The sequence below is a fragment of the Ricinus communis genome, chromosome 6 (assembly GCF_019578655.1).
Source record: "Ricinus communis isolate WT05 ecotype wild-type chromosome 6, ASM1957865v1, whole genome shotgun sequence".
Classification (NCBI taxonomy): Eukaryota; Viridiplantae; Streptophyta; class Magnoliopsida; order Malpighiales; family Euphorbiaceae; genus Ricinus; species Ricinus communis.
In genome coordinates this window covers 20,081,448-20,108,147 of record NC_063261.1, presented here as the reverse complement: position 1 = coordinate 20,108,147, position 26,700 = coordinate 20,081,448, and the positions used below count along the sequence as shown (strand labels likewise).

At 34.6% G+C, this 26,700-nt stretch overlaps 3 protein-coding genes across 3 annotated transcripts; 1 reads left to right on the top strand and 2 right to left on the bottom strand.

Annotated features, from left to right (window-relative positions):
• The first annotated feature begins 500 nt into the window (after positions 1-500).
• Positions 501-5,869, top strand: LOC8288127 (sodium/proton antiporter 1). Its single transcript, XM_002518642.4, has 10 exons — positions 501-866; positions 1,375-1,551; positions 1,666-1,794; positions 2,135-2,311; positions 2,926-3,032; positions 3,446-3,566; positions 4,407-4,468; positions 4,573-4,875; positions 4,963-5,257; positions 5,335-5,869. The coding sequence occupies exons 1-10, from the start codon at positions 615-617 to the stop codon at positions 5,452-5,454; spliced, it is 1,743 nt and encodes a 580-aa protein (XP_002518688.1). The 5' UTR covers positions 501-614; the 3' UTR covers positions 5,455-5,869.
• A 364-nt stretch (positions 5,870-6,233) lies between these two features.
• LOC8288126 (D-3-phosphoglycerate dehydrogenase 1, chloroplastic) lies at positions 6,234-9,129 on the bottom strand. Its single transcript, XM_002518641.4, has 4 exons — positions 8,522-9,129; positions 7,480-7,967; positions 7,296-7,391; positions 6,234-7,163 (listed from the first exon to the last, which is right to left on the bottom strand). The coding sequence occupies exons 1-4, from the start codon at positions 9,054-9,056 to the stop codon at positions 6,492-6,494; spliced, it is 1,791 nt and encodes a 596-aa protein (XP_002518687.1). The 5' UTR covers positions 9,057-9,129; the 3' UTR covers positions 6,234-6,491.
• Positions 9,130-12,572: 3,443 nt separating this feature from the next.
• LOC8288125 (probable carbohydrate esterase At4g34215) lies at positions 12,573-15,728 on the bottom strand. The gene is made up of 2 exons (XM_002518640.4): positions 14,971-15,728; positions 12,573-12,993 (listed from the first exon to the last, which is right to left on the bottom strand). The coding sequence occupies exons 1-2, from the start codon at positions 15,541-15,543 to the stop codon at positions 12,769-12,771; spliced, it is 798 nt and encodes a 265-aa protein (XP_002518686.1). The 5' UTR covers positions 15,544-15,728; the 3' UTR covers positions 12,573-12,768.
• Positions 15,729-26,700: the final 10,972 nt, after the last annotated feature.

Sequence of the window (26,700 nt, the reverse complement as noted above, 5' to 3'; positions counted from 1 at the left end):
GACAATTTATTTTCTAGTTATAAAAAAATTATCTTCTTCCAAGCTTAACATATCTAAAAACTCACTATCTCACCAAGAGAAGTTTAAATATAAATCTAGTTTTCTTTTTAATTTGAATCATATAATAGAAATTGATTTCAAAAAATATAAACAATTATATTATTAAAAATATTTGAATTCATTTGACTTATTAAGTTATTTAGTTTATGATTTCTACAGCATTTATTATTAAATAATTACATTATATTTATACATCAAAAGACAAATTTGAAAGTCTGGTTCACATTCAATAAAGATTTGAACCTTAATTGGCCTTTTTTTTTCTTAATGATTTTTAGCCTGCTTATAAATTAAAACCATTGATTAGAGCCGATTGTGAATCTGACCGGTCCGGTTTATGGTTTAAACCTGCCCTTTTGCCATGTAGAGAGAGATACATTAAAGAAACTATTTCCACTCTTCGAGTCATATTAAAAACCTGGCAATAGCCATTTGCATTTTATCTTCAAAAAAAACTGCGAAAAGAAAAGAACTCTCTCAACTCAAGCCACTGGCAACGAGACAAAAACACAATCACTACCTCTTCTTCAATTCTCGGGAAAAACCAGAGTGCAATGGCATCTCTTTCAATTGGAATACACAACTTTAACCCAACTCACCAATTCAAGAAACACTCTATCGATTTACCATCTTCCTTTTATCTATCTTCGCTTCCTTCTCAGTCTTGTTTTAGCTCATCTTTACATAGATTAAGACGTTCAAGATTGCTTCGTAGTGGGTTTTTAGCTAGAGCTGAAGATAAGGCTAAAGGGACTTCTTCATATCAGGGGCAAGCTCAACCACCCAACACTGTGAAACAGCTTCAGGTTCTTTCATACGTGTTTGCTTTTAAATAAAGTTTCAATCTTTAGAGTACCCATTTGCTTATTTATTTATATGTTTATGTTAGAGGTATCAAGTTTCTTCCTTTGTAGTTGGTGAATGGGATCAATGGATTTTGGTTATTGTGTGTTATTTTGATCTTTGCTCAAGTGAAATACTCTCAAACTAAATAAAAACTAAGTTTCTGATTACTCTATCATCAAATATTTTAAAATGTGGAGTTCTGGATTCGATTGCTGTAAGTGAAAATGAGGTCAAGTTTTTGTTATCTTTATAGAGATAGATGTCTCTATTTTGCAGAATGCCTATTGGTGATTGGAGGGCAAGAGGAGAGTTTCTCCAAAATATGGGGAGTTTAAATTTATAGCCTGATGTATGTGAAGATGCATATCCACATTATTATTACGAATACTATTAGTATCCCTTTGTGTATCATTCTTGTTCACTGCTATTGGTTGCAATTCGTATTTTTAAGTCATAGCGTATATTCAGGAGCTGACACCAGATGCAGGGTCATGTGACCCTTTATGTTCACTGGATGATACGAGTTCTCAGGATTTCGAAGCCAGTTACCAGCCAAAGACTGATCTGGTAAAAGCTCTTGCAGTTTTTGCAGCTGCTGCAACAGGGGCTGCAGCGATTAACCATTCATGGGTCGCAGCCAATCAGGTTTAGGCTTTTATCTGGGAAAATGTTATGATTTTATGATTTATCAAACTGTTTCATACAGAGAGATTATGAAGTGATATTTGGTGGTTTATTGGATGTAATTTTCTGAGACAGGATCTTGCTATGGTATTACTCTTTGGGATAGGATATGCAGGCATCATTTTTGAAGAGTCTCTAGCCTTCAATAAAAGTGGAGTAGGATTATTGATGGCTGTGAGCTTATGGGTAGTACGAAGCATTGGGGTAAGATTTTCATTCTCTGCGTAACATTGCCAATGCCATAATTGATGGCTTCAGTATCTAGTTCTACTTTCAAATATTGGCTATTTTGCATGGATGACTGATGTTCAAACAGACCTTTGAATAAAAATGACTGGATTTGAATTATTGGATTACTGCTAAGTCTCGAATATAAGTACTTTCTAAATGTTATAGAATGTGTTATGATCTGATATCAGGAAACTGCTTGTTGCCATAATTGCCATGCATAAAGTCTGTCCCTCTCTGTATATCATGAAACCTATCATAATTTCTATGGCTCTTGGCTCAGAAATACTTTTGGCTATTTGACTTTTTTGAGCAGGCACCTTCAACTGATATAGCTGTTTCTGAGTTGACACATGCTTCGGCAGAAGTAAGCGAGATTGTTTTTTTCTTGCTTGGTGCAATGACCATTGTTGAAATTGTTGATGCTCATCAAGGATTTAAGCTGGTCACTGACAATATCACTACTCGAAAGCCACGGACTCTGCTTTGGGTGGTTAGTGCTCTATTCTATTGTCATGATCATACTGAAAAATCTTTCTTTAGATATTTGGTGTATTAAACTTGTCTTCGAAGGTTAAATAAGTGCGTGCATTCGATTGTTTGCTAGTTTTCTGATATTTTAACGACATGCTGATACTTATTTGACAGGTATCAAGAGAAATACTGCAAATTCCAATTAAGAAAACATATTTATATGACTACATAAATCCAAAAATTTCAGTTGACTATAGCTGAACTCCTAATTGAAATGAACCTTTAACTAAAGACTGATACATTATTTTTAATATATGATTGTTAATTAGGCTATTCATTTTCCTTTAACATCAGTAGCTCTTATTTTCTGCAGTCATTTTATTCTTTCTTATTTTGTCTATATGATGGGCCATGTGAACTGTTTCTATTACCTAAATAACTAATATGTAAAAAGCATTGCAGCACTCTAGTCCCTCGCACGATCACTTTTCTCATTCAGATTTTTTACTTCTTCAGAAGAGAATTATAGCTCTGTATTTAATTCTTTTTTTTAAACTACTGTACCGTCCTCATTGTTCTTGCGTTTTTTTCGTTAATCAATGGTGTTTGACCAGTGATTGTGGAATGTTGCAGGTTGGTTTTGTAACATTTTTCCTTAGTTCAATCCTCGACAACTTGACGTCTACCATTGTTATGGTTTCATTGTTGAGGAAACTAGTACCTCCATCAGAATACCGCAAGTATGCGCTGAATTGTATACAGATATTTCATGAGACTCTTTCTTGATAATGCATGAATTTGTCTGTCATGTTGTCTTAAATTTGGATAGATCTTTTGTCTTTTATTTTGGATAAATAAGAGATTGAATTGCTTTTTTGATGGGATTGGGAAAAAGAAGTGAAAGGAAATAAGAAGGGATTGGGAAAAAAAAAATTGTTTATCAATGCTCTAAAAGTAGGATTTCACCACCTCACAAGAAGACTCCTTTAAAACTTCTAGGTAATGCTTAGTTTATAACTTAGTGAAAATAAGATGCTAATGATATTCTGTAACATTTCACCATCTGTCAATTCTTTCCTAAAATAAATTCTCTTTTTTCCCATAAAATTAGCTCATATGAAATATGCTTACACTACGCATTCCTTTTTCACAGGCTTTTAGGAGCAGTTGTTGTGATTGCAGCAAACGCAGGTGGTGCATGGACTCCTATTGGTGATGTCACAACTACTATGTTATGGATACATGGTCAAATATCCACATTGCCCACAATGAAGGTCCTTTCATCATTCTAAGGAAGATATCTCTCTTTTGTAGATTAAAATCACTTGTCCATAAAATGCATGTTTTGTTGTTTACACTGTTTCATCTGACTTTTAGCTAAGTTAAAGGCGATTAACAAAAAACAACTAAATTTTGGTTCTAGCAAAGGGTAATACTTTTGCTTTTTGTTATCAGCCATGCATGGCCTTTTGCTTTTGCTTTTACTTTTAGTAAAAGAAGAAAAGGAAAAAAAAAAAGGGACTTTGAGCTAGCCAACTAAATAGTGCTTACTTTTTGACAAATTCTTACCTCACATAATTTGTAGAGACCCTTGGATGGTGCAACCAAAGAAACTAGATCAGGATCATAATATCCTGTTTCCCTACCCAAGAGTGGATTAAAGATGGTACAAGTTTAGTGTCCTTATCTCGATACTGGGCGGTTTGATTAATTGAACTGGACATGCATGAGATATTTGTTCATAGATTTTCTCAGGATGTGTGGAATCTCCAAAACTCTGTCGATTTGTTTGTATTTTCTCACCCAGGCACATGTGTGATACAGGACATGCTCTCATGTTTGTGTCTCTAAGCATGAGAAAGAAATCAGAATTAGATCTCAGGTTTTAGTTTCAGCCTCTTCAGTAGCAATGTTAATCCTCAGCATGGAAATCTAAAGCATGCTCTTAAGTAATGAAAACAATTTATTGCTGATATATTTCAGTAGTGGAGTCAATTTAAAGGTTGAAAATTTGAGAATCAAATTCTTCAGTGCTAAAAATTTATTCCCCGTAGAAATCAAACACCTCACTGATACAAGAAAGTTCTCAATTCCATGTTCTTTTTTGCTTGCAGATTTTGCTAATACCTTCAGCTGTTTCTCTAGCTGTTCCACTGGCTCTTATGTCCCTCACTAGGTATTTTTCTTGTATTTTCAAAGTGCAATAAGGGGTTAAAGCCCCAGAAAGTTTTAGTTTAACTTCATTGATGAAGTGATATGAGCTGCCCTTCTCCCATGTAGTGAAGTTAATGGAAAGGAACACGGATCCTCCAAAGTTTTGGCATCTGAACGGATGGCTCCTCGAGGACAGCTTGTTTTCTCTGTGGGTATCGGAGCTTTAATTTTTGTTCCAGTGTTCAAGGCCCTAACTGGATTGCCTCCATATATGGGCATGCTTCTTGGACTAGGAGTTCTTTGGATTCTTACAGATGCTATTCATTATGGTGAATCAGAAAGGCAAAAGTTGAAAGTACCACAGGCTTTGTCACGAATTGACACCCAAGGAGCCCTTTTCTTCCTGGGCATCCTTTTGTCTGTTAGCAGGTAAAGACAAGAATAGTACATGAAAGATAGAAGTGAAGTTAATTCTGTTAGTCATATCAAATTCACATTATCTTTCATTTTACCTAGCCTCGAGGCAGCAGGGATTCTTCGTGAATTGGCAAATTACCTTGATGCCCATATTTCGAATGTGGAACTCGTTGCAAGTGCAATAGGAGTTGTATCAGCGATTATAGACAACGTGCCACTGGTTGCCGCAACAATGGGAATGTATGATCTCACCTCTTTTCCTCAGGACTCTGAGTTTTGGCAGTTAATCGCATACTGTGCTGGTACTGGTGGTTCCATGCTTGTTATTGGCTCTGCCGCTGGAGTTGCATTTATGGGGATGGAGAAGGTGGACTTCTTTTGGTACTTGCGGAAGGTATATTTTACCACTAAGTCTTCTTTCATCAACATGCCATTTTCTTTATCTAGTTAAAGAACTTGTTCATTTTTCAGGTGAGTGGTTTTGCATTTGCTGGTTATGCTGCTGGTATTGCTGCTTATTTAGCAGTTCGTAACCTCAACATCTCCCTACCCACAACGCTAGCCGAGGTTCCGTTCCTCTCAGGTTCGTAGATCACAGTGCCAAGGATTCGAAGTTTCACTGGTACCAAGCAAGGATGTGGCCTCCCACGCAGGACTAGTCTCTATCAAGATGGAAATGTTGTCCAAGTGATTAAAACTAGCTCAGAAGTATATAAAATTGAAGCGAATAGTTTTAAGATAGATTAAGAATAAATGGAAGTTGATTTCATGATATGTTTTCAAAATACAGACTCAGAAACGTTCTTCCACTGTAGAACATGTGCTGAGACTATTGTAGGCAGAAAAACTCTGTTTAAATCAAAGAAAGGACTAGTCCTAGTGAAGCATATAGATACCCATCCACGTAAAAGCTGAAAATTCATTGAGATTATGTGACATTATCCTTGGATGTTTGTAAGCTGTACTTTTTGAAGATGTTAAATAAAAGAAACCCAAAGTTATTTTATCTGAAAGTGCCCCACGCATGCTTTCTCCAAGCACGTACCCAATCTTATTTAAGATTCACAGCACATGTTACAACTTGGCCGCAGAATGTAACATGAAGCTGTATGCGCCAGCATTGAGTAAGTTCTGCTTGAATTACTGTAGAGAACACCAGAAGATGGCTATTTATCTACAGCAACACCATGTAACCCACCGCACTGCCACAAATAGATAGTAAAATATATTTGTTACCACTGAAAAGAGTGCTCACACGTTTACAGGTGGATGACGTTCTCAGCAATTAATTTATGGTGATTATTATTTGTTGGCCTCCATTGTAAGGAAATCATAAACACCAGAGCCAATCACAGATTCGAGAAAGTCGATTTATCAAACAAGAAGCAGCTAATAGGTAATATGAATTAAGAGGTAATTAGTTCCTCACAAAGTACATGTCTCATCTCAAATCTGAATTATTCTTTCCCTCCCCAAAACCTATGACAAAGCACTCAACTCAAAATCGGGCAGTACAGTGAAGTAATAATACCCATTCAGAAAGGAAGTAAACCTACCAAAAAAAAAAAAGAGAAGAAGAAGAAAAAGAAAGGAGAGGAAAATGAAGATACGGAAGTGATGACACCACACTACAACTTGAGGAAAACAAACTCTTCGATAGCCGGGATATCCCCAATCTTTTTCAAACTTTCTTTCTTGGGTTGATCATCAACTCCAATTGCCATGACAGCTTGCTTTCGTGGAGCAATCCTTCCGACACTCATGAAGCTGACATTCACATTCTCCTCTCCCAATATGCTTCCCACCTTACCAATCATTCCGGGCTGGTCAACTTGTCGGCACAGTATGATGCTACCTTCCAAGCTCACATCCACCTCGAATGATCCAACCTTCGTCAAATGGGGAATTCCATCCTTCACCTTTCCCTCAACCTTTATTTCCCCAGACTCTGATATTGCACTGGCAAATTTTGATTCCACATTGGCAATTTGAACCTGGATAAATTCAAGTGGACTCTCAGGCGAGCCATCCAGGGTAACACGTTCTTCAGCTATTCTTAGTCCTCTCTGTTTAGCTGTGAAGTCAGCATTAACCAGGTTCACAAAAACACTGGATATGGGCTCAATCAGACCCTTAGTAATCATAGCTCGAAGCAACCTGGTGTCAAGGTCATCAGGAGCTCTAGTAGAGCCATAAGTCACTTTCACAGTCTTCACACCGCTTCCACCTGCTACTAGCTGCACAGCCAACCTCCCAAGTTTCTCGGCAAGCATAACAAATGGTTTCAGCTCTGTAAGAACCTGCAAAGTAGGAAGTCAACAATGAGGTAAACTCTATACTCACAATCTCATCATCTAAACATTTGTTAAGGAGGAAACTTGACACAGAAGTAAAAGGAAAAGAATGATGACCAAAGAGGTTTACAATGATACCTCAGCAGGCACCATTGGTGCATTGACTGCAGTAGCAGCAAGTTCACCTTTCAAAGCACCAACAACAGCTTCAGCTATTTCAATAGCCACTCCTTCCTGCACATCAAACCCAAAAGTGTTTTCATATCATGACAAAAGAAAAGAATGAAGCAAAACAAATTGCACTGCTGATCGATAAACATACCTGAGCTTCCACAGTACTAGCACCAAGATGTGGTGTAACAGTCACCTTCTCATGCTGCACTAACTTGCTGTCTTTTGCTGGGGGCTCTTCTGTGAAAACATCAAGTGCTGCCTGAGCAACAATTCCAGCATCAATTGCCCTGACAAGAGCATCTTCATCAATTACTCCTCCACGAGCAACATTGACAATTCTAACTCCTTTCTTCATCTTTGCAAAATTTTCATCATTCAGAATCTTTGATGTAGCAGGAGTAAGAGGCATGTGCAGGGAGATAAAGTCTGCAGTACCAATAGCTTCATCAAAGCTCACAAGCTCCACACCAATTGCACGAGCTCTATCTGCTGGGGCATAAGGATCATGAGCAATAACATGCATACCAAGCCCCTTGGCTCGCCGAGCAACTTCTGATCCAACCTTTCCAAAACCCATTACAGCAAGTGTTTTCCCAACAAGCGATACACCCACATATTTGTTCCTTTGCCACTTACCTGAAATATTCAAATCTCATAAAATAAGTTACTTCTTCCCGTCAACAAACCAAAAACTGTTTCCTATAAAACCTTGTTCAAATAAAAGATCTAGCAAAACTGATAACTTGGGAGACAATCTTATGACAAAATGTTTTCCGGTGACAAGAGAAGTTAGAACCTTTTCCTGAATACATATTATAAACCTCTTTAAGTACCAATTGTTTATCATAATAACTAACAGATCTGACCAGTGCCAAGCGTTTTAATATACCCTTCTCCTAATTATAATTAGTAAAAATATAATCATTTCCTAACCAAACACCATGAGAAGTGTTCGACAACATGCCCAAAAGAAACCCAGATCACAAATTTTTAGTGTTACAAAATACAAAACAAAAAAGATTGTTTTTCTCTTAAAAAGTAAAAACTCCGTACTTTCGGTAAATTTTCTTTCAACAAAACATTTCAAACAAATCAGATCCAAAACCACTTTTTAGTCTATTTATATTCGACAAGATTCTCAAAAGAAGCCAGATCACGAATACTAAAACAAAAACAAACCCGTTACTAACCAGCCTTAACAGAAGCATCAGCTTGAGCAACATTCCTAGCCATAGCAGCCAATAAAGCAATCCCATGCTCGGCAGCAGCCACAGTATTAGCAGTAGGGGCATTAACAACTAAACAACCATGTTCAGTAGCAGCACTAAGATCAACATTATCAATCCCTACACCAGCTCTACCGACAACCTTTAATCGACCACCAGAAGATTCAAAAACTTCACGATTCACTTTTGTGCCACTGCGTACAATTAAAGCGTCACAAAGTGAGATCTTAGTGCAAAGCTCTTCTGGTGATAAATTATATGAGCAATCAACATTTGCAAATTCCTTTAGTAGATTCAGTCCTGCCTCTCCTAGCTTCTCTGTTACTAGTACGGTTGGTTTCGCGTCTAGTGACGCCGTTAGTACTATGAACCGAGAATTTCGGCGAGAATTGCGGAGAGGGACTGAAAATGTTGAAAGTTTGTGCGTTTTTGATGCAACGGAAAATGAAGAGAGGTTTCTGTTAACGGTGGTACGGAGGTTAGTGGTGGAAATCGCCATTTTTAAGGGTGACGGTCGCGACGGAGAGGGTTTGTTGGGGAGTGGAGGGAAGTGAGTAGGGGAGATCTGAGTGGGAATTTATATTACAGAGACTGAGGGTTTTGTTTTGTTGGTGAAAGCGCGTGTAGGACACGCGTGGGAAAGGTATGATTTGGGGCGGGAAAGTGGGAGAAAGGGGAGAGCGTACGGAATCACGATGAAAAGTGAGAGTGGGATTTGTGGAAAAAAATTACAGTTTTTCTTGGTAAATGTAAAATTGAGTATTTTTTTAATCCTTGATTATGATTGGCTCGGCTTCCAGGTGACATTTGGTTTCTCTTTTACGGTGCATTTTCTATAAATTTTTAGAAAAATAAATTATAAAAGATAATTACTGAAATTAGAAAATTAATAATACTATATTAAAAAAATAAAAATCTATTTTTTTAACGCTGACGTGCGTTCAAACTCATAAGTTTAGAGACTTCTATGATGTGGTGATAAAAGATTATCATTTCAATTTAGATTTATTTAAAATTATCCAAATTTAATTATTTCTCAAACAAACTTAAAAATATTATTTTAATGATGCCTAAATGTGAATCACTGATATGGTAATTCGGTCGTTGGATGCAACAAATATTTCTATAAAACTTAGATTAAATATTCTATCGAAATATTGTTTATATCTATAATGCTGAATATTTGTGTTAAAATGTAATTAACTGGGTATTTTAGAATTGCTAATTTTTGTAATTTCAATTAATTGTTATATTTATTTATTTAAAATAAAGTTATATATATATATATATATTAAAGGGTTTAGTCAATAAGACCTAATCTCGTAGGTCTTTTCCTACTTGTAGGTAGAAATTCACTCTTTTTATTTATTTTTTTATATTTTTTATAAAAATATTAATGTGTTAGACTATATATAATAAATAATATTTATTTTTGACAATTTAAGTTGAATGCTATTGCTGTTTTCGACTGAATTCTATCTATTAAATTCGAATTTTTACTTATTATGTTCATCATATTTTATATATCTAGAAAAATTTCTCATTACATTTATGGTGGAACTAATATTTAAAAGAATTTTAAATAAAATTACAAGGCATAGCACCTAAACTCCCAATTTCAGTATAAAATAAGAAGCAAATTATTTTTATTTTTCGAGTCATTTCATTAAGATTAAAGATATATTTTGATAACATATAATATAGTTATCGTTAAAATTTATATATTTTTTTTATAAAAATTTTATAAAATCTATGAATTTAACTTAATTCTATCGTTTGACAAGTAAAAATATGGGCTAAATTTATTAAAAAAAATTAAGAAATTTATCTATCAAAATTTCTTATTTTTTAAGATCTTAATTTTCCACCTAGTAAATGAAAAAGTCTAAAATCTATCATTTTATTGAGTTAAAAACAAAAGATGATTTGGGTATACAAATTGGATAGTCTTAAATTAATGAAAGTGGGATTTTAGGTGTAGAATCTTTGAGGAAGGTGCGGCGCAAAGGCAAGTAGCACGTGGAAAGGTGCAGATTAGGGCAGAATCCTTTTAATTTTTAGAGCAACTACTAACCAATTAAAAAATTAGGCAACTCCGCAAGTTGCACCAAAATTACCATTAATTTACAGAAACATATCTTCTTTCTATTGTTTATTTATTTTGGCCTAACAAGAATCCACGCTTCTAATAAAAATAAGACTATTTTTAATTAAAAAAAAAATAAATAAAATATATAATCAGGAATATTTTATTAACTGGACTCTTCATCGATAGGATCAGTTATAGCGAAGATTTCTATTTGATAGATTGTTGAAATTGAAATATAAAATTGTGGTTAGATTAAATGCATGATCCTTTTTAATATGGGAAAGTTCATACACCTACACAGATTTATACCATGCGTTTGAAAAATTTATAAGCTTTTTATTTTTAAATACTTATTGAGGTATATATTAGGTGTATAATTTTATAAAATAATAGAGTAAAATATTTTTATAGTGATATTCTATATAGAAATAATCCAGTTATAAATAAAAATAAACTCTCTGTTATAATAAGTTATATATATTTTTTTAATTATATTCTAAAATAATATCTTTCTATATAATAATATTTATATATATAATTTAAAAAAAATGTATGTTATACTCATACTGTAATTTTATTTTATCTCATCAATCTTATTTACATAATATAATAAAATATTTATATATTTTATTTGAAATTTTTATTATTTTACAATTAATATTAAATATATAATTTAATACTAAAACCTATTTTAAATTATAATCTCATTGTTGTACGCAAAAATTACTGGAAAGAATCTAGATTAAAGAGAGGTCTAACTGTTTATATTGGAATAAAAGTATCTATTATTATGTGATTTTGATACATTGGTGAAGATACATAAAGAGAGAGGGATTCGAACCTTGTAAACAAAAGCATACATAGCATTTTATAAATTTATTTAGTAAATTTATGATATATTTTTGTGAATTTAGAAATATAAAATTTATTTTCACGCGCTATAAATCGCGTGGAGTTATGATGAAATATTTCTTTTTTTTTTTTTTGTTATTTTTTAGGAAAAGAAATATGATGAAAGTGAGAGTGGGACCAATTTCATAAGACTGGAATTTGGGTTGGCAAGGGTCTGAAAATAATTATCAGAAAAAGAAAGGAAAAAGGAAATCAGATTTGGTTTCTTTGACGTCCAAGCTGTAGTTTATGAGTTAGGTGAGCAATTTTGAACTGTATTCAATTTTATCATAAATTGTTTTTGTCTTTACCTATGCCAATAACAAAAGAGGAAAAAAACAGAATCTTGGGTTTGTGATTATCACATAAAATTATTAATATTTAGAAAAAATATTAATTGATATGTAATTATCATCATTAATATTGAATTAATTAATGGATTCATTTTCCAGGACTTAACAAACAAACTATAAAAGAGTCTTTTTATTAAAAAAATTAAAAATTTAATATAAATAATGCTAAGCTCAATTGTTGTCTTATAATGCCAGAGCAAAATTTTAAACTCTGAAAATTCCTTTTTCCTTAATAATATTTACTATGAAATACTATAAATATTCTTTTTTCTTGAAATTTTTTTATTTTATCATCTATTCCGGAATATCGAAAATAAAATTAAAATAATATCAAAGGAGTTTAAAAAAATAAATTAATATTTTGCCTATGATAAAGCCAATAACAAAAAAGGGAAGTGCTATCTCTTGTCCAAAATGTAGATATACAAAGAGCATGTGAAAAGTCTGCTTTTGTGGAGAGTTGGCAGATATGTGGTGGTAGGGCAGCCATACACTAGAACACCAGCAACAGCCAATTTGATTGCACTAGCTTCAATCATTCAGACATGGACTGTCCTGAACACTACAAAACACCCAACTCTATCATGTCCAATCTGATGAATGTCTGTCTGGTATGAGCTTAATGATAGGGTTAGGGAGGTGCGGGTTTGTCATGTCCTCAGAGAAAGTAATCAAATAGAGATTAATCAAACAATGAGAAAAGGGCAACACCTTAGCTTGCTTAGGTTACATTGCAAATGCAAAGGCATAATAACAATGAGAAAAAGAGAGAAAAGAAAATGAAATATGTTAAAAAACAGACAATTACATAATAGAGAATAATCACAAAATAGAGAAATAGTTTATATTACTTTTAAGTAAAGCAAAATGAAGGTAGGTTATGACGATGGCGATGGCGACGGTGATGGGGGTGCAAAATGCTTAATGTATGCTTCTGCCAACATTTGGCCTAACTTAACCTGAGAATGAGTAGTTAGGTGGAGGTTATCGTCTTTGAGCTGTAATCCCTTTGCATCCACGCACACCACATTTGAGATATTCATCTTTAGTTGAGCTTCTCGTACTTTCTCCAGATACTTCTCATCTCCTGATGTAATTGCAACCTATACAACACATTTGCTTGAGTAAATCAATGAACCAATTGATGAAAAATTGTCCTCCGAATAGATGCATCACCTAAATATCAGGACTAATTCTTGATTGTCAAAACACCTTTCTTGATTTTCATAAAATTCAAAATTCTCCATTGTATTTACATTAAAACCTAAATATACTGCACAAAGTCGCAAAATATGATAATCTTTTGTGAACTGTAAAGCAAGAACACATTGCATTTCATTTCATTTCACTTCAATGTGATTTAATATTTTTGGGTAATGAATTGCCAAGGGAGATTAGGACTATCAAGAAGAAAATCAGAACTTTCAACGAGACAGACATTTGATCATTAATAATCAGGAAAAGTACAAATCCCACCATGTAGTTTCATAAATTTTCAGCTAGAGGCATGTGGTCTTTTCATGACATAGATAGCCTGTGGTTCATTCTGTTAGTAAACAGAGGCAGAAATCATTATACGCCATTAAAAAAGCTGGCTTGGTACGGGCAATATGAGAAAGTCACTAGTATATAATTATCTATTGGCTAACGAGGATCGCAACTAAGCCAGTCAGCATCGAACCGTTAACTAAAAGAAAATATAAACATATAGTCTCAGGAAGAACTGTACCTAAAAAGAATATATATTCTTATTTTTACTCAATAAATACAGCATTTCATCAATAGTGAGAAATATATTATAATTACACTCCAAATCCAAAACCAGAACAACCCTTTCTCTTCCCAATAAGAAACCTCTCACTTTAACCTCATTTTCTTTCTCTCTACAAATTTCTTTCTCTATACTGTCTTTCTCTAGTTAACCAATTTCAGCTTACTTTTGTAGCAATGGTGCTTCTTCCTTGTTTTCTCTGCTTCACTCTTTATAAAAGCTTTTACAAAACAAAGAAAGAAGAAGAACATACCTAGGAAATGATCCTTTATAAACTATTTTTATCAAAAATAATTGATTAAACATGTAAAACCAGTGCAAATAACCAAATCCATTTGCCCGTTCTCTTCTTGACATTTTTCCATTCCCAAATGTGTTTCTTTGTTTGTTGACGAAACAGCTTTAGGTCATGTTGATGAGAGAAATGGCTGAATTGAGAATCCTAATAGTAGTGAATGCAGAAGATTAAGAGGGCTAAAAAGAAGATATTGAATTTGAAGAGTGAAGAAGATAATGGAGTCATGATAAGGGCTTTGAGAGGAAAATGAAATCAAACGCTCAACACATCCACATTTTGCAAATGTCGCTGATTTGATTTAAGTAACTCAATTTTTTCCTTTTCACTTAACAGTAGATTGCTGACCAAACATACCCAAGTGAGTTTCTCAATTTGCCCAAGTCACATCAGATCTTTTAACGTTGTAATATAATTTTGCCTTTATGTGATAATAGCGTAAACCACAGGATATCCACTTGTCCCAGAAAACATCACATGCCTTTTGAATGAAAATGAATCGAACTAGGGGAAAATCTGTGTACTTTTTCCTAAATCATTTGCACAATTGACTCTTATGGATTATTTCTATCTATTTCTTTGTCACTTATTTGGCTCCGATTGAAGTTCAATGAGAAAAGCTCTAAATGCCTCATACCATTTTCATCTAAATACCTAATAAGTTGGCAACATCGCATCTGATAGGAGCAATTCCACAAGCTGTTTACAATATAGTACCAGGAGTACTAGCACCATCTTCATCCAAATATCTAATAAGTTGTCAACTAACGAATCTAGGAGCAATTCTACGGACGATTTACAAAATTGCACAAACATATTCATCCAAATTCCTAATATGTTGCCAACTAAAGAATTCCAACATCAAATATGACGGGCTCAATTCCACAAACGATTCAAAATACACTACATAACGAAATCACACTTGCAAAATCAATTTTCCTTTTAATAATAAGCAAAACTGAATGAAAATGTATTATTGTTGTGAAATAAAATAAGGCAATTGGTAAAGCTAACCTGAACAATTGGAAGTGAAGGCAAACCAAGATCTTCTCTAACATTAGCAACCAACTTCTCCATATTCCCCTGGTAAGCATCAGCATCATGTTCAGTATACGTGTCACTCTCTCCTTGATACCACAACAAACACTCGATCTCTCCACCATCTTTAACACTTTCTTTAGCTCTCTTCACCATCATGTCATATAACTTCTCTCCGCGCCCCCATTCTTTAATCGCTGTCCCACCAACAGCACACGGCACCAAGCCCACCACCTCACCACCACCGTCACCGCCGGCGTGGCCTTGATCTCTCACCGAATTGGCAAATGACATCCCTGGCCCCACACCACACACTTTCTTGCTATCAATATCAGCATGAAGTGGTTCTTGAGCTGTAACCCAGCGAAGATTGGCTGTTAGACGAAGAATGTCTTGGTGTGGTTTGCACTCTTGTGGGACAATACCGTCCCAGTGCTTATGGTGTTGGTGGGGATGTTTGTTTACTCCGCCGCGACCGGCCATGTTGCTTTGGCCTGATAATAAAAAGATTCTTTTTGGTTTTAAGCTACTTTCTTGATTTTCTTCCATTTTTTTTTTTTTTTTTCTGGTTCGGCTTCAAGAATCTGGTGCTTTCAAAGAAGAGTAATGGAAATGTCAAACCTTTGATTGCGGGGTATGACTTATGATAATGGAATTGCTTCTCAGAAATGAAACGAGGAATGTACCATACTGTAACTGGACAGTGGGCTTGCATGGACTTCAGTCAATGATAGACTTGGGTAAGGCTTTAAAGTGAGCCTAATTAAAAGATCTTGGATTTGATGAGTTTTAAAAAGAAGGTCCGTTCCTCAAAAAAAGTTTGGTAAATTGAAGGGATAATTAAAACGAAAAAATTACCCTATTATTTCATCGTTTTACATCGGTTATAAATCATAATAAAAAATATAACTCACGGTTAAAAAGTTTAAATTTGTAAAGATTCAAAAACTTTCTCTTTGATCAGCTTCTAATTTTATTATTTGATCGTTAAATTGTAATTTAAAAAGTCATTGATATAATTAGATCGATTTAATGGTTAAGCTCTAATTTATAATATTAAATACAAAAAAAAAATAATGATGGCAGATCAAAATAAATGTGACTAAATCCTTACCAATCAATATATTTTAAAGAAAAAAAATATTCTTTTTTATCACAATTTTAACCACGTGTCTTTTTTTATCTAAAAAATTACATACTCAAAATTTTCAAATGATAAAACCACAACAAACTTTTTTGTACTTATACCTAAATTAATGCATATTGGGCAGGATTCATGTAAGTGGCAAAACACTGTTTCAAAAATTTTAAAGCAACTGTCTATTTAAGATTCAAACTCAAAATCTTAATTAAACTATAAGAGATTCGTATTATCTCATATATACTCTCAAGTAATGATGTTTATAATTGATTATAAGTAAAGATTTTAACTCGAGCTTTTTAACAATCAAATGTATCTAATAATAATTTTTTTCTTTGTTCTCCTATCAACAATGATTAGCTTAAGATAGTTATATAAATTAGTCTTAGACTACTCGAAGAACAAAATTCTTTTAATCAATTTGCAAATCATAGAGTCAAAATTTTGGATGCATGAAGTATTTTACTTGCGAGGTGATTGTCTTTAGCTGAGTATTTTATATGGATGGTTGCTTTTGACTGATTGAATGTTTGATTCTATTTTATGAATGACCAAATGTTTATATATAATATAAATGTATAAAGATGAATTTTTATTCTATTTTGAAGTATAGTTTTGGTATGAAAATTATTTTCTGTCTGGCACTGAAACTTCTTTTGATAAAGAGAAAAGGAGAGAGCTTTCTAACATAAATGAGCTGCATACATTGGGTGGTTGAAGAGAGGCAAAATCAGTTAATTCTTATCCGGTTATGGACCACCAAAATGGTCCATTTCTTACATTATGTCAGCCAAAACCAATGATTTTGATCATTCATATTCAACATTTTGTTGCAGCCTATTGGAGTTGTTCACTCCTCAACAACAACTAACAAATCCATTATATGTTCCAACTAAATAAAACCGACCAAAACCCATCAATTTGAGATCTTAAATTAATCAAATAAATAAAGAACTATAAAATATGACTTAAAAAGAGTTGCATGGACCACCCAAAGGTAAGGAGAACAAGCTAAATTCACTAAAGGATTAAAGATTTAAAACGTAAAAAGATTTTCCAAAATTACATTGTAAGTTTTCCGAAAGACTTCTTGAGCTTGGAAATAGAAGAAGAAGTTTTGCAAAAATTTCACGAATCGAGTTCTCAAACGGTGAGGAAGAATTTCAAATTGATGAAATCAAAACCTCAACCGATTGAGGTTTTAAAAGAGATTTTAAAAACCAAATCTCAGTTCCTTCTTCAGTAAGAATACTTATGATCTTACTATGATTTTGGACAAAGGGAAGAAGTTGAAAACCCTCTTCCCATTCGGGAACTCAGGAAGGAGATTAAAACCATCAGAAGAGTTGAAAGAAAAACAACAAAATGATTACGATGAGAAAATGATTTTCAAAACCTTGAAGTTTATCAATGTTTTAAAGGAAATTACTTGAGAAAATATTTGATTCGAATAAAGCTTGTTTTCCACGGTGATTTCTAGATAGAAACCATCGCCTTGTTTGATACAGGAGCATACCTCAATTGTATCAAAGAAAGGTTGACTTGACCAATTCTTGAAGATTAAGATTAAAGGCCGTAATTCTTAATAACAATATTGCTTTAAAGAATGTTTTATTCTTACAAAGGACCTTGAAACTGTTATTTTAGGGACTCCGTTTATCAACTTGATAACTCCCTTCAGTAACAACCGGGAATCATTTTCAAAGCTAAAGATTCAAAGATTGTTTTCCTTTTAGAAAAACCTAAAAGAGAAATTTGAATCTTATCAAAGCACATTCTATTTACAATTTGAAATCAATGCTTTGATCGAAGGAAAACAAACCCATCTTTCTCATCTTGACAAGATGTGGGTTTGAAGAGAATCTTAGATCAATTGCAAAATGATTTTATTCAAAGGAAAATTTACATATTTCGAATGAAGATTGAGAATGAACTCATTACGATCTTCCAAATGCTTTTTGGAATCGAAAGCAACATATGGTAGATTTGCCATATGAAAGCGATTTTCGGATAAGCAAATCCTACTAAAGCCAGACCCATTCAGATGAATGAGTCTTTAGAAAGCCATTACATATTAGAAATTAGAGATCTTGAGCCTAAAGGTTTGATTTCAAAGTCTAGATCACCTTGGTCTTGTGCAGCTTTCTATGTCAATAAGAATAGCAAGATAGAAAGAGGAACTCCTAGACTAGTGATCAACTACAAACCTTTGAACAAAGCCCTAAAGTGGATTAGTATCCTATTCCCGACAAAAGATCTTCTTGAAAACTACATTCGCATTCATCTTCAAAGTTTGACATGAAATCGGATTTTGGCAAATCCAGATTGATCTAAAGGATCGACAAAGCGCATTTACATTTCCATTCGGTCGATATGAGTGGAATGTGATGCCTTTTGGATTCAAAAAGCTCCTTTAGAATTTCAAAGATCATGAATGACATTTTTAATCCATTTTCAAAGTTCGCATTGTTTACATTGATGATGTTTTAATCTTTTCAAATTCCATTAAAGCGGCATTTTAAGCACTTAGAAACGTTTTTCTATGTTGTGAAAAGAATGGTTTAGTGGTTTTAAAGTCTAAGATATCTCTTTTCAAAGCGAAATTAGATTTCTTGGTCATTATATCTCTCGGTACATTACTCCAATCGAGATCCTTGCATTCACTTCCAAAGTTTCGGATAAAATCTTGGAAAAACTTCGACGAAGATTTCTTGGTAGTTTAAATTATGTCATGGATTTTTATCCTAATTTAAACTGTCTTGTAAAGCCCCTGCATGATAGACTAAGGAAAAACCCCCCTCCTTGGTCCGACCAGGATACAAAGATAGTTCAAAGCATCGAAAAATAAGTTTTGGAAATTCCTATCCACGCGCATTTAAGATTGTAGAAACCGATGCATCGGAAATAGGATATGGTGGGATTCTAAAGCAAGTTCAAAATTCCAAAGAGTGTATTGTCCAGTTTACTTATGCTCACTGGAATGATACTCGAAAGAATTATTCTACTATCGAAAAGGAAATCCTTTCGATAGTTCTATGTATTTCTAAATTTCAAAGCGATCTTTTAAATCAAAATTTCTTTTAAGGATTGATTGCAAAAGTTTTACAAAAGATGTCCAAAATATTGAGGCAATTACATGCATTTTGATTTTAAAATTGAATTTATTCGAGGAGAATCAAATTCTATTCCCGACTTCCGACTAGAGTTCTTTCAAAAGCAGGAGTGAAAATGCCAAGAAAATCAAAGTCCAAGAAGAAAAGTCCACGGGCTAGTTCAAAGCCCCAAATTCAAAGCCCAGTGAAAGAAGTTCTCCCTTGACTTCAAAGCCCATTAGGACTTGGGTGAGATAATCCAGAAGAAATTGATCAGCCGGATCCGATTCAACAAATTGAACCTTCCAAAGTTGATCAAACCCGATACGGGGAGTGGCTTGCCGTGAGACCACGAATTCATTCAGCGTGGAAGAATACAAAGACAATGGTTCAGTCCATGTCGAACCATCTTGAAGCAAATTATTCCAAAGCCAGGCGACTCCAAAGTCGTCCCTTCCTCTGAAAGGGTAAGGTATACTTTTCCTCAATCTGAGATGGAGATTTTCCTCCAAATCTATCTCAAAGTTCAAGCAGTTTTCAAAACCAAACTCCGACATTGTTTTAAGTCAATCAAAATGTTTTAAATCTAATGAGCATTTGGAAAATCGATTTTCCAAAACGTTTTAACCATTGAGGAGGATTACAGAAGCTCCTCCAAATTGGTTTCAAAGATTTTCCCTCCAGGATGGTTTTCAAACCACGAACAACAGCCTCGGTCTTAATGCAGTCAATCCCGAGGTTCATCAAAGTTCAAACATTTCAAAAATACAAAGCCCGTAAAGATCCGCACAATCCCTTCACCCATGGATTTACACTCTCCTCGTTCCTTTCCACTTCGAATCTAAATACCTCGTTCTCTATTGGGATTACAGTTTAATACCTTTCTTATTCAAAGTGAAGCCACTCCGGCTTTTCTACTTGACACCGGTCTTATTCAAACCTCCGAAATCCCATACTGGTTTAAACAGTGGTGGAATTACTACGGTAATGTCCACGAGACTATCATTCACGAGGTCTTACCCTTGTTTAACCTCTTGAAGCAAATTACAAATCCAACTCAGTAGAAGGCGTTTTCCCATTTTGTTCAAATTCTTTCTACCACAGGTATGTGTATGGTACTTTCACTTGATCTACTCCCGGATGGTGAAATTACACTTATCCCGAGATTCAGTAAAATGGTGGGACAAATTCAACCAGACAAACCGTCAAAACTTCTTAACCAAAATAGCCCACCAAAGAAACCGTTCTTGCACAAAATTTACTTTAAAGCTTCTGCAGATAGAAGATTTCTACAACCAATAAAGCGGTTATGCAAGCGACTTCTTCGGCAAATCCAAAGTATCACTATCGCCTTTCCGCATCTTGCATGACTGATGATTCGGAGACGATTGTTATGAGATATTCAAAGTCTCATGGGTTATCTCCTTGATAAAGCCCATGGGTTGAAAGCGAAAGCCCAAGGATCTTTGTAATAGGCTTAAAGCCCATATCAAAAGCCCAAAAGAAAAGAAAAGGAAAAGAAGAATAGAAAAGAAAAGAAAAAGAAAAGACAAAAGCAAAAGAAAAAGTCAAAAAAGCAAAAGATTCTTTCAAAGAAATGGCCGAGCTTTATCAAAGAAGGTTGGCATTATTCCAAAAGTTTCAAAGCAAGATAATAGAAGAGCTTATCTCTCATGCCGCTCTACTTCCAAGTTCTGAGTTCTTCTTTGGAGGTCTCCTCTTTATATAGAGGTCTCGGAGCTTTGGATACCTTTCAGAGGCTTTGGATGCTTTGGTTAGTGGAGTAGAAATGATTCCAGTTGTCTTTGGCGTGTTGCAATAATGCTTCACAAGCTTTGAAACTTTTGGAATAATGCCAACCTTCTTTTAAAGTCATTTAGCCATTTCTTTGAAAGAATCTTTGCTTTTTGACTTTTTCTTTGCTTTTGTCTTTTCTTTTCTTTTCTATTTCTTCTTCGTTTTCCTTTTCTTTTTCTTTTTGGGCTTTTGATATGGGCTTTAAGCCTATTACAAAGATCCTTGGGCTGCCATTTTCGGTTTTCAACCCATAGGCTTTATCAAGGAGATAACCTTATGAGACTTTGAATATCCCATAACAATCGCTCCAAATTTGAATCATCCAAGTCAAATGCAGGAAGAGGACGATGGTGATACTTTGAAGAAGTTTCGCATAACCGCTTTATTAGTTGTAGGAAATCTTCTTGACAAAGAAGCTTTGGAAGTAAAATGACTTTTGTGCCAAGAACGTTGTTTGTTCTTTGGAGGGTGGCAAGAAGCTATTTTTGGTTAAGAAGTTTTGGACGGCTTTAAGGGACAGTTTGTCCTGGTGGTTGAATTTGTCCCACCATTTTACTTTGAATCTCCGGATAAGTGTAATTTCACCATCCGGGAGTAGATTGAAGTGAAAGTACCATACACATACCTGTGGGTAGAAAGAAATTTGAACAAAATAGAAGGCGGGGAAAACACCTTCTACTGAGTTGGGTTTGTAATTTGCTTTGAAGAGGTTAAACAAGGGTAAGACCTCAGGAATGATAGTCTCAGGGACATTACCGTAGTAATTCCACCATTGTTTAAACCAGTATGGGATTTTGGAGGTTTGATTAAGACTGGTGTCGAAGTAGAAAAGCCAGGAGTGGCTTCTGCCTTCATTTTGAATAAGAAAGGTATTAAACCAGGATTGCTGGTAATCTCAATAGGAGAACGAGGTATTTAGATTTGAAGGGTAGGTTCTTTTTAGAGAAGTGGGAAAGGAATGAGGAGAGTGTAAATCCATACCCCAATCAGATGGGTGAAGGATTCTTTGGATTGTGCATGTTGAATATGCAGGATCTTTATGGGTTTTGTCTTTTTTGAAATGTTTGAACTTTGCAGAACCAGTAACCTCGAGGATTGACCGGTAGTAAGACCGAGGCTTTGAAGTGTTCCAGGTTTGAAAAACCATCCCGAGGGAAAATCAAACCAATTTGGAGGGCTTTCAGATATGTAATCCTTCCTCAATGGTTAAAACGTTTTGGAAAATCGGTTTTCCAAATACTCATTTGATTTAAAACGTTTGATTGACTCAAAACAATCTCCTGAGAGTTTGGCTTTGAAAAACTGTTTGAACTTTGAGATAGATTTGGAGGGAAATCTCTATCTCGGTATTTTGAAAAGGGATAGAAAGTATACCTTTACCCTTTGTAGAGGAAGAGGACGACTTTGGAGTCGCTTCTGGCTTTGGAATAATTTGCTTCAAGATGGTTCGTATGTGATTGAACCATTTGTCTTTTGTATTCTTCCACCCTTTGAATGAATTCAGGGTCTTGCTGAGCAAGCCACTCTTGAATTTGTCGGGTTTTATCAGCTTTGGAAGGATCCATTTGTTAAACTGGATCCGGTTGATCAATTTCTTCTTGGATTATCTCAGTCCAAGTCCTAATGGGCTTTGAAGTTGAAGGGAGAACTTCCTTCGCTGGGCTTTGAATTTGGGCCGGCTTTGAACTAGCCGTGGACTTTTCTTCTTTGAACTTTGATTTTCTTGGCATTTTTCATTCCTGTTTTTACAAGAACTCTCTAGTCAGAAAGTCAGAAATAGAATTTGATTCTCCTCGAATAAATTCAATTTCAAAATCAAAAACAGACAGAATTGCTTGCCATCGGGCGAAAATCTGCTTTAAAGCAATATTTTGGACATCTTTTTGTAAAACTTCTTTTGCAGACTTGCAATCAATCCTTAAAAGAAATTTTTGATTTAAAAGATCGCTTTGAAATTTAGAAATACATAGAACTATCGAAAGGATTTCCTTTTTTATAGTAGAATAATTCTTTTGAGTATCATTCCATTGAGCAGAAGTAAACTGGACAATACACTCTTTGGAATTTTGAACTTGCTTTAGAATCCCACCATATCCTATTTCTGATGCATCAGTTTCTACAATCTTAAATGCGTATGATCACCAGATGCGGATAGGAATTTCCAAAACTTGTTTTGATGCTTTGAACTATCTTTGTATCGGCCCGGACCAAGGAGGGTTTTTTTCCATAGTCTATCATGCAGGGCTTTGCAAGACAGTTTAAATTAGGATAAAAATCCATGACATAATTTAAACTACCAAGAAATCTTCGTCGAGTTTTTCCAAAATTTTATCCGAAACTTCGTTGAATGCAAGGGATCTCTCGATTGGAGTAATAGTACCCCGAGAGATATAATGACCAAGAAATCTAATTTCGTTTGAAAAGAGATATCTTAGACTTTGAAACCACTAAACCATTCTTTTCACAACATAGAAAAACGTTTCTAAGTGCTTAAAATGCCGCTCAATGGAATTTGAAAAGATTAAAACATCATCAATGTAGACAATGCGAACTTTGAAAATGGATTAAAATGTCATTCATGATCTTTGAAATTCTGAAGGAGCATTTTTCAATCCAAAAGGCATCACATTCCACTCATATTGACCGAATGGAACTGTAAATGCCGTTTTGTACCAATCCTTTAGATCAATTTGGATTTGCCAAAATCCCGATTTCATGTCAAACTTTGAAAAGATGAATGCAGAATGTAGTTTTTAAAGAAGATCTTTTTTGTTGGGAATAGGATACCTAATCCACTTTAGGGCTTTGTTCAAAGGTTTGTAGTTGATCACTAGTCTAGGAGTTCCTCTTTCTATCTCGCTATTCTTATTGACATAGAAAGCTGCACAAGACCAAGGTGATCTAGACTTTGAAATCAAACCTTTAGGCTCAAGATCTCTAATTTCTAATATGTAATGGCTTTCTAAAGACTCATTCATCTGAATGGGTCTGGCTTTAGTAGGGATTTGCTTATCTGAAAAATTATTTTCATATGACAAATCTACCATATGTTGCTTTTGATTCCAAAAAGCATTTGGAAGATCAGAACAGAGTTCATTCTCAATCTTCATTTGAAATACAGAAATTTTTCTTTGAATAAAATCATTTTGCAATTGATCTAAGATTCTCTTCAAACCCACATCTTGTTAAAGATGAGAAAGATGGGTTTGTTTTCCTTTGATCAAAGCATTGATTTTGAAATTGTAAATAGAATGTGCTTTCATAAGATTCAAATTTCTCTTTTTAGGTTTTTCTAAAAAAGGAAAAACAATCTTTGAATCTTTAGCTTTGAAAATGATTCCAGCAGTTGTTACTTTGAAGGGAGTTATCAAGTTGATAAACGGAGTCCCTAAAATAACAAATATCAAGGTCCCTTGTAAGAATAAAAACATTCTTTAAAGTAATATTGTTATTAAGAATCATGCGGCTTCAGTTTTACCGAATCTTAATCTTTGAAGAATTGGTCAAGTCAACCTTTCTTTGTTTCTTGATGAAACCTTTAGAACCACCGCAGCTGATACAATCGAGGTCCGCTCCTGTATCAAACAAGGTGATGGTTTCTATCCTGGAAATCACAAGGGAAAACAAGCTTTATTCTGAATCAAATATTTTCAAGTAATTTCCTTTAAAACATTGATAAAGTTTTCAGAATATTTTCAAAACTTCAAGGTTTTGAAATCATTTTCCTCATCGGAATCTAACTCACTATTCCGCTTGAGGATCAGCCACAAAATGTAATCATTTTGTTGTTTTTCTTTCAACTCTTCGAGTTCCGATTTTATGGTTTTAATCTCCTTCCTGAGTTCCCGAACAGTAGGAAGAGGGTTTTCAACTTCTTCCCTTTGTCCAAAATCATAGTAAGATCATAAGTATTCTTACTAAAAGAAGGAACTGAGATTCGGTTTTTAAAATCTCTTTAAAACCTGTTTTGAATAAGAGGATCACTAATATGCTTTATAGCCTCAAGAAGAGCTTCTTGTTGCCTAGTGAGCATATTAATGTTCTTCGAAGAGCTCTAACTGTTTTAACAATCACCGAGGTTTTGATTTCATCAATTTGAAATTCTTCCCACCGCTCGAGAACTCGATTCAGATGAATCAACTAGAAGAGTAAAATTTTTGCAAAACTTCTTCTTCTATTCAAGCTCAAAAGTCTTTGGAAAACTTATAATACTTCGAAGTATGACCTTTCTTACCACATTTAAAGCATGTAATTTTTGAAAAATCTTTTTTTAGAAATTTAGAATTAAATTTGGAAGAAGATGGTTTTTTATAGAAATTCTCCTTGCTTTTAGAAGGCTTTCTATATTTGGAAAATCGCTTCTTTTTGAAAGACTTTGAATAATAATTATCTTTGCATTTTCCTTTGCAACTAGACACGGGCTCTATAGGGTTGTACTCAAACTGGTTGCAGAAACTACCTAGTTCCTGCCTAGTCTTTTTCATTTTCCATTTGAGTTGTCTTTGAAGCTTAAGGTCATGGCAAATCTTTAATCCTTATTTCTGTGTTAGACTAACTAACTCACCATAAGTGTAGAAATCATAAGGGATTTGTCCGTTATGGGCTTCTCTTATGGTATTCCTAACTCTTTCACCTAAAATCTTAGGTAAACCGGCTAAGAACTTTTCTTTCCAGAAAGGTTGGCTAGAATCTTCCCTAAGCATGACTCTGGTTAGGAAAGTGTCTTTGTAACTTTGGAAGTTGCTAAGCTTCTTACAGGTAAGGTTGCTAAGGAGCTCGGCATTTTTGTCTTTGAGCAGAGAAGGGTCTCCTATGAAATGAAGGAAAATAGTGAGGATTAGAGTTGACACTGCATCCTCAATCGGATTTCCTATTTCATCTAGAATGGGAGTTCCTTCTACTATGGTTTGGATAGCACCTAGGATTTGAGTCACTGTGCTTGGTGAGATGATAATCCCACCATCCTTTTAATTGGCCGGAAAATCCAGCCTATCGTGAGCTCAAAGAATGGCTCAATCCGGAGGTACCACTTTGGGTTTCAGAGCATTGGTACGCCATGGTCATCATTGCAAGAGACCAAGGATGTTGTACTCGGACATTCCATCTATATTCCATTCATAGACGGAGGAGGCATTGAATCTAGACTAGGTTAGGATGTTGTTCCTATTTTCAATTCCTAGATCCGGAGGCAAGATTCTTAGGAGTATTCCAGTCAATCTAGGGGCTTGGATTCCCAATCATTGATGTCAAGGGTTTTGAATGGGGCTTTCAAGCCCGTTAGACTCATCGCTTTGGGCTTGTCCTATAGCACTGATATTCCTACTGCTTTGAGGAGTATCTGGTACTAGGTTTTTGGATGACTCAGAGGTTGCTAATCTACTTAGCTGTTCTCTAACTGCTTTGGCAAACTCAGTTTGCTTTTGGAAATGGTCTTGGCTTGGCTTTGTAAGCTGATATGGCTTAAAAATAGGGTTTTTAAGCTTCTCTGACTGGTCCGACTCTTTTGGTTGACCAGTACTGGGGATTGGAGATGTCACCACTACAGGGGGCTTTTGAATCTGGTTTTCTATTCTAACCAGTTGCTTTCCTATAGTGTTTAAACAGGTGTTCGAATAATTATTCTATTGAACAATATTCTTGACATTCTTTTCTAGGTCCTCGCCTACTAGTTTGTAA

What these genes read in the sequence shown, in the direction of transcription:
- LOC8288125 (XM_002518640.4), bottom strand. Translation starts at nt 15,543, where the DNA reads ATGGAAGAAAATCAAGAAAGTAGCTTAAAACCAAAAAGAATCTTTTTA. An exon ending in CTTCACTTCCAATTGTTCAG is followed by an intron (nt 12,994 to 14,970) that starts GTTAGCTTTACC and finishes TGTGTTGTATAG; the next exon opens with GTTGCAATTACATCAGGAGA.
- LOC8288126 (XM_002518641.4), bottom strand. Translation starts at nt 9,056, where the DNA reads ATGGCGATTTCCACCACTAACCTCCGTACCACCGTTAACAGAAACCTC. An exon ending in TGATGCTTCTGTTAAGGCTG is followed by an intron (nt 7,968 to 8,521) that starts GTTAGTAACGGG and finishes TGAATATTTCAG; the next exon opens with GTAAGTGGCAAAGGAACAAA. An exon ending in CACCAATGGTGCCTGCTGAG is followed by an intron (nt 7,164 to 7,295) that starts GTATCATTGTAA and finishes CCTACTTTGCAG; the next exon opens with GTTCTTACAGAGCTGAAACC.
- LOC8288127 (XM_002518642.4), top strand. Translation starts at nt 615, where the DNA reads ATGGCATCTCTTTCAATTGGAATACACAACTTTAACCCAACTCACCAA. An exon ending in CCACATTGCCCACAATGAAG is followed by an intron (nt 3,567 to 4,406) that starts GTCCTTTCATCA and finishes TTTTGCTTGCAG; the next exon opens with ATTTTGCTAATACCTTCAGC. An exon ending in GCTCTTATGTCCCTCACTAG is followed by an intron (nt 4,469 to 4,572) that starts GTATTTTTCTTG and finishes TCTCCCATGTAG; the next exon opens with TGAAGTTAATGGAAAGGAAC.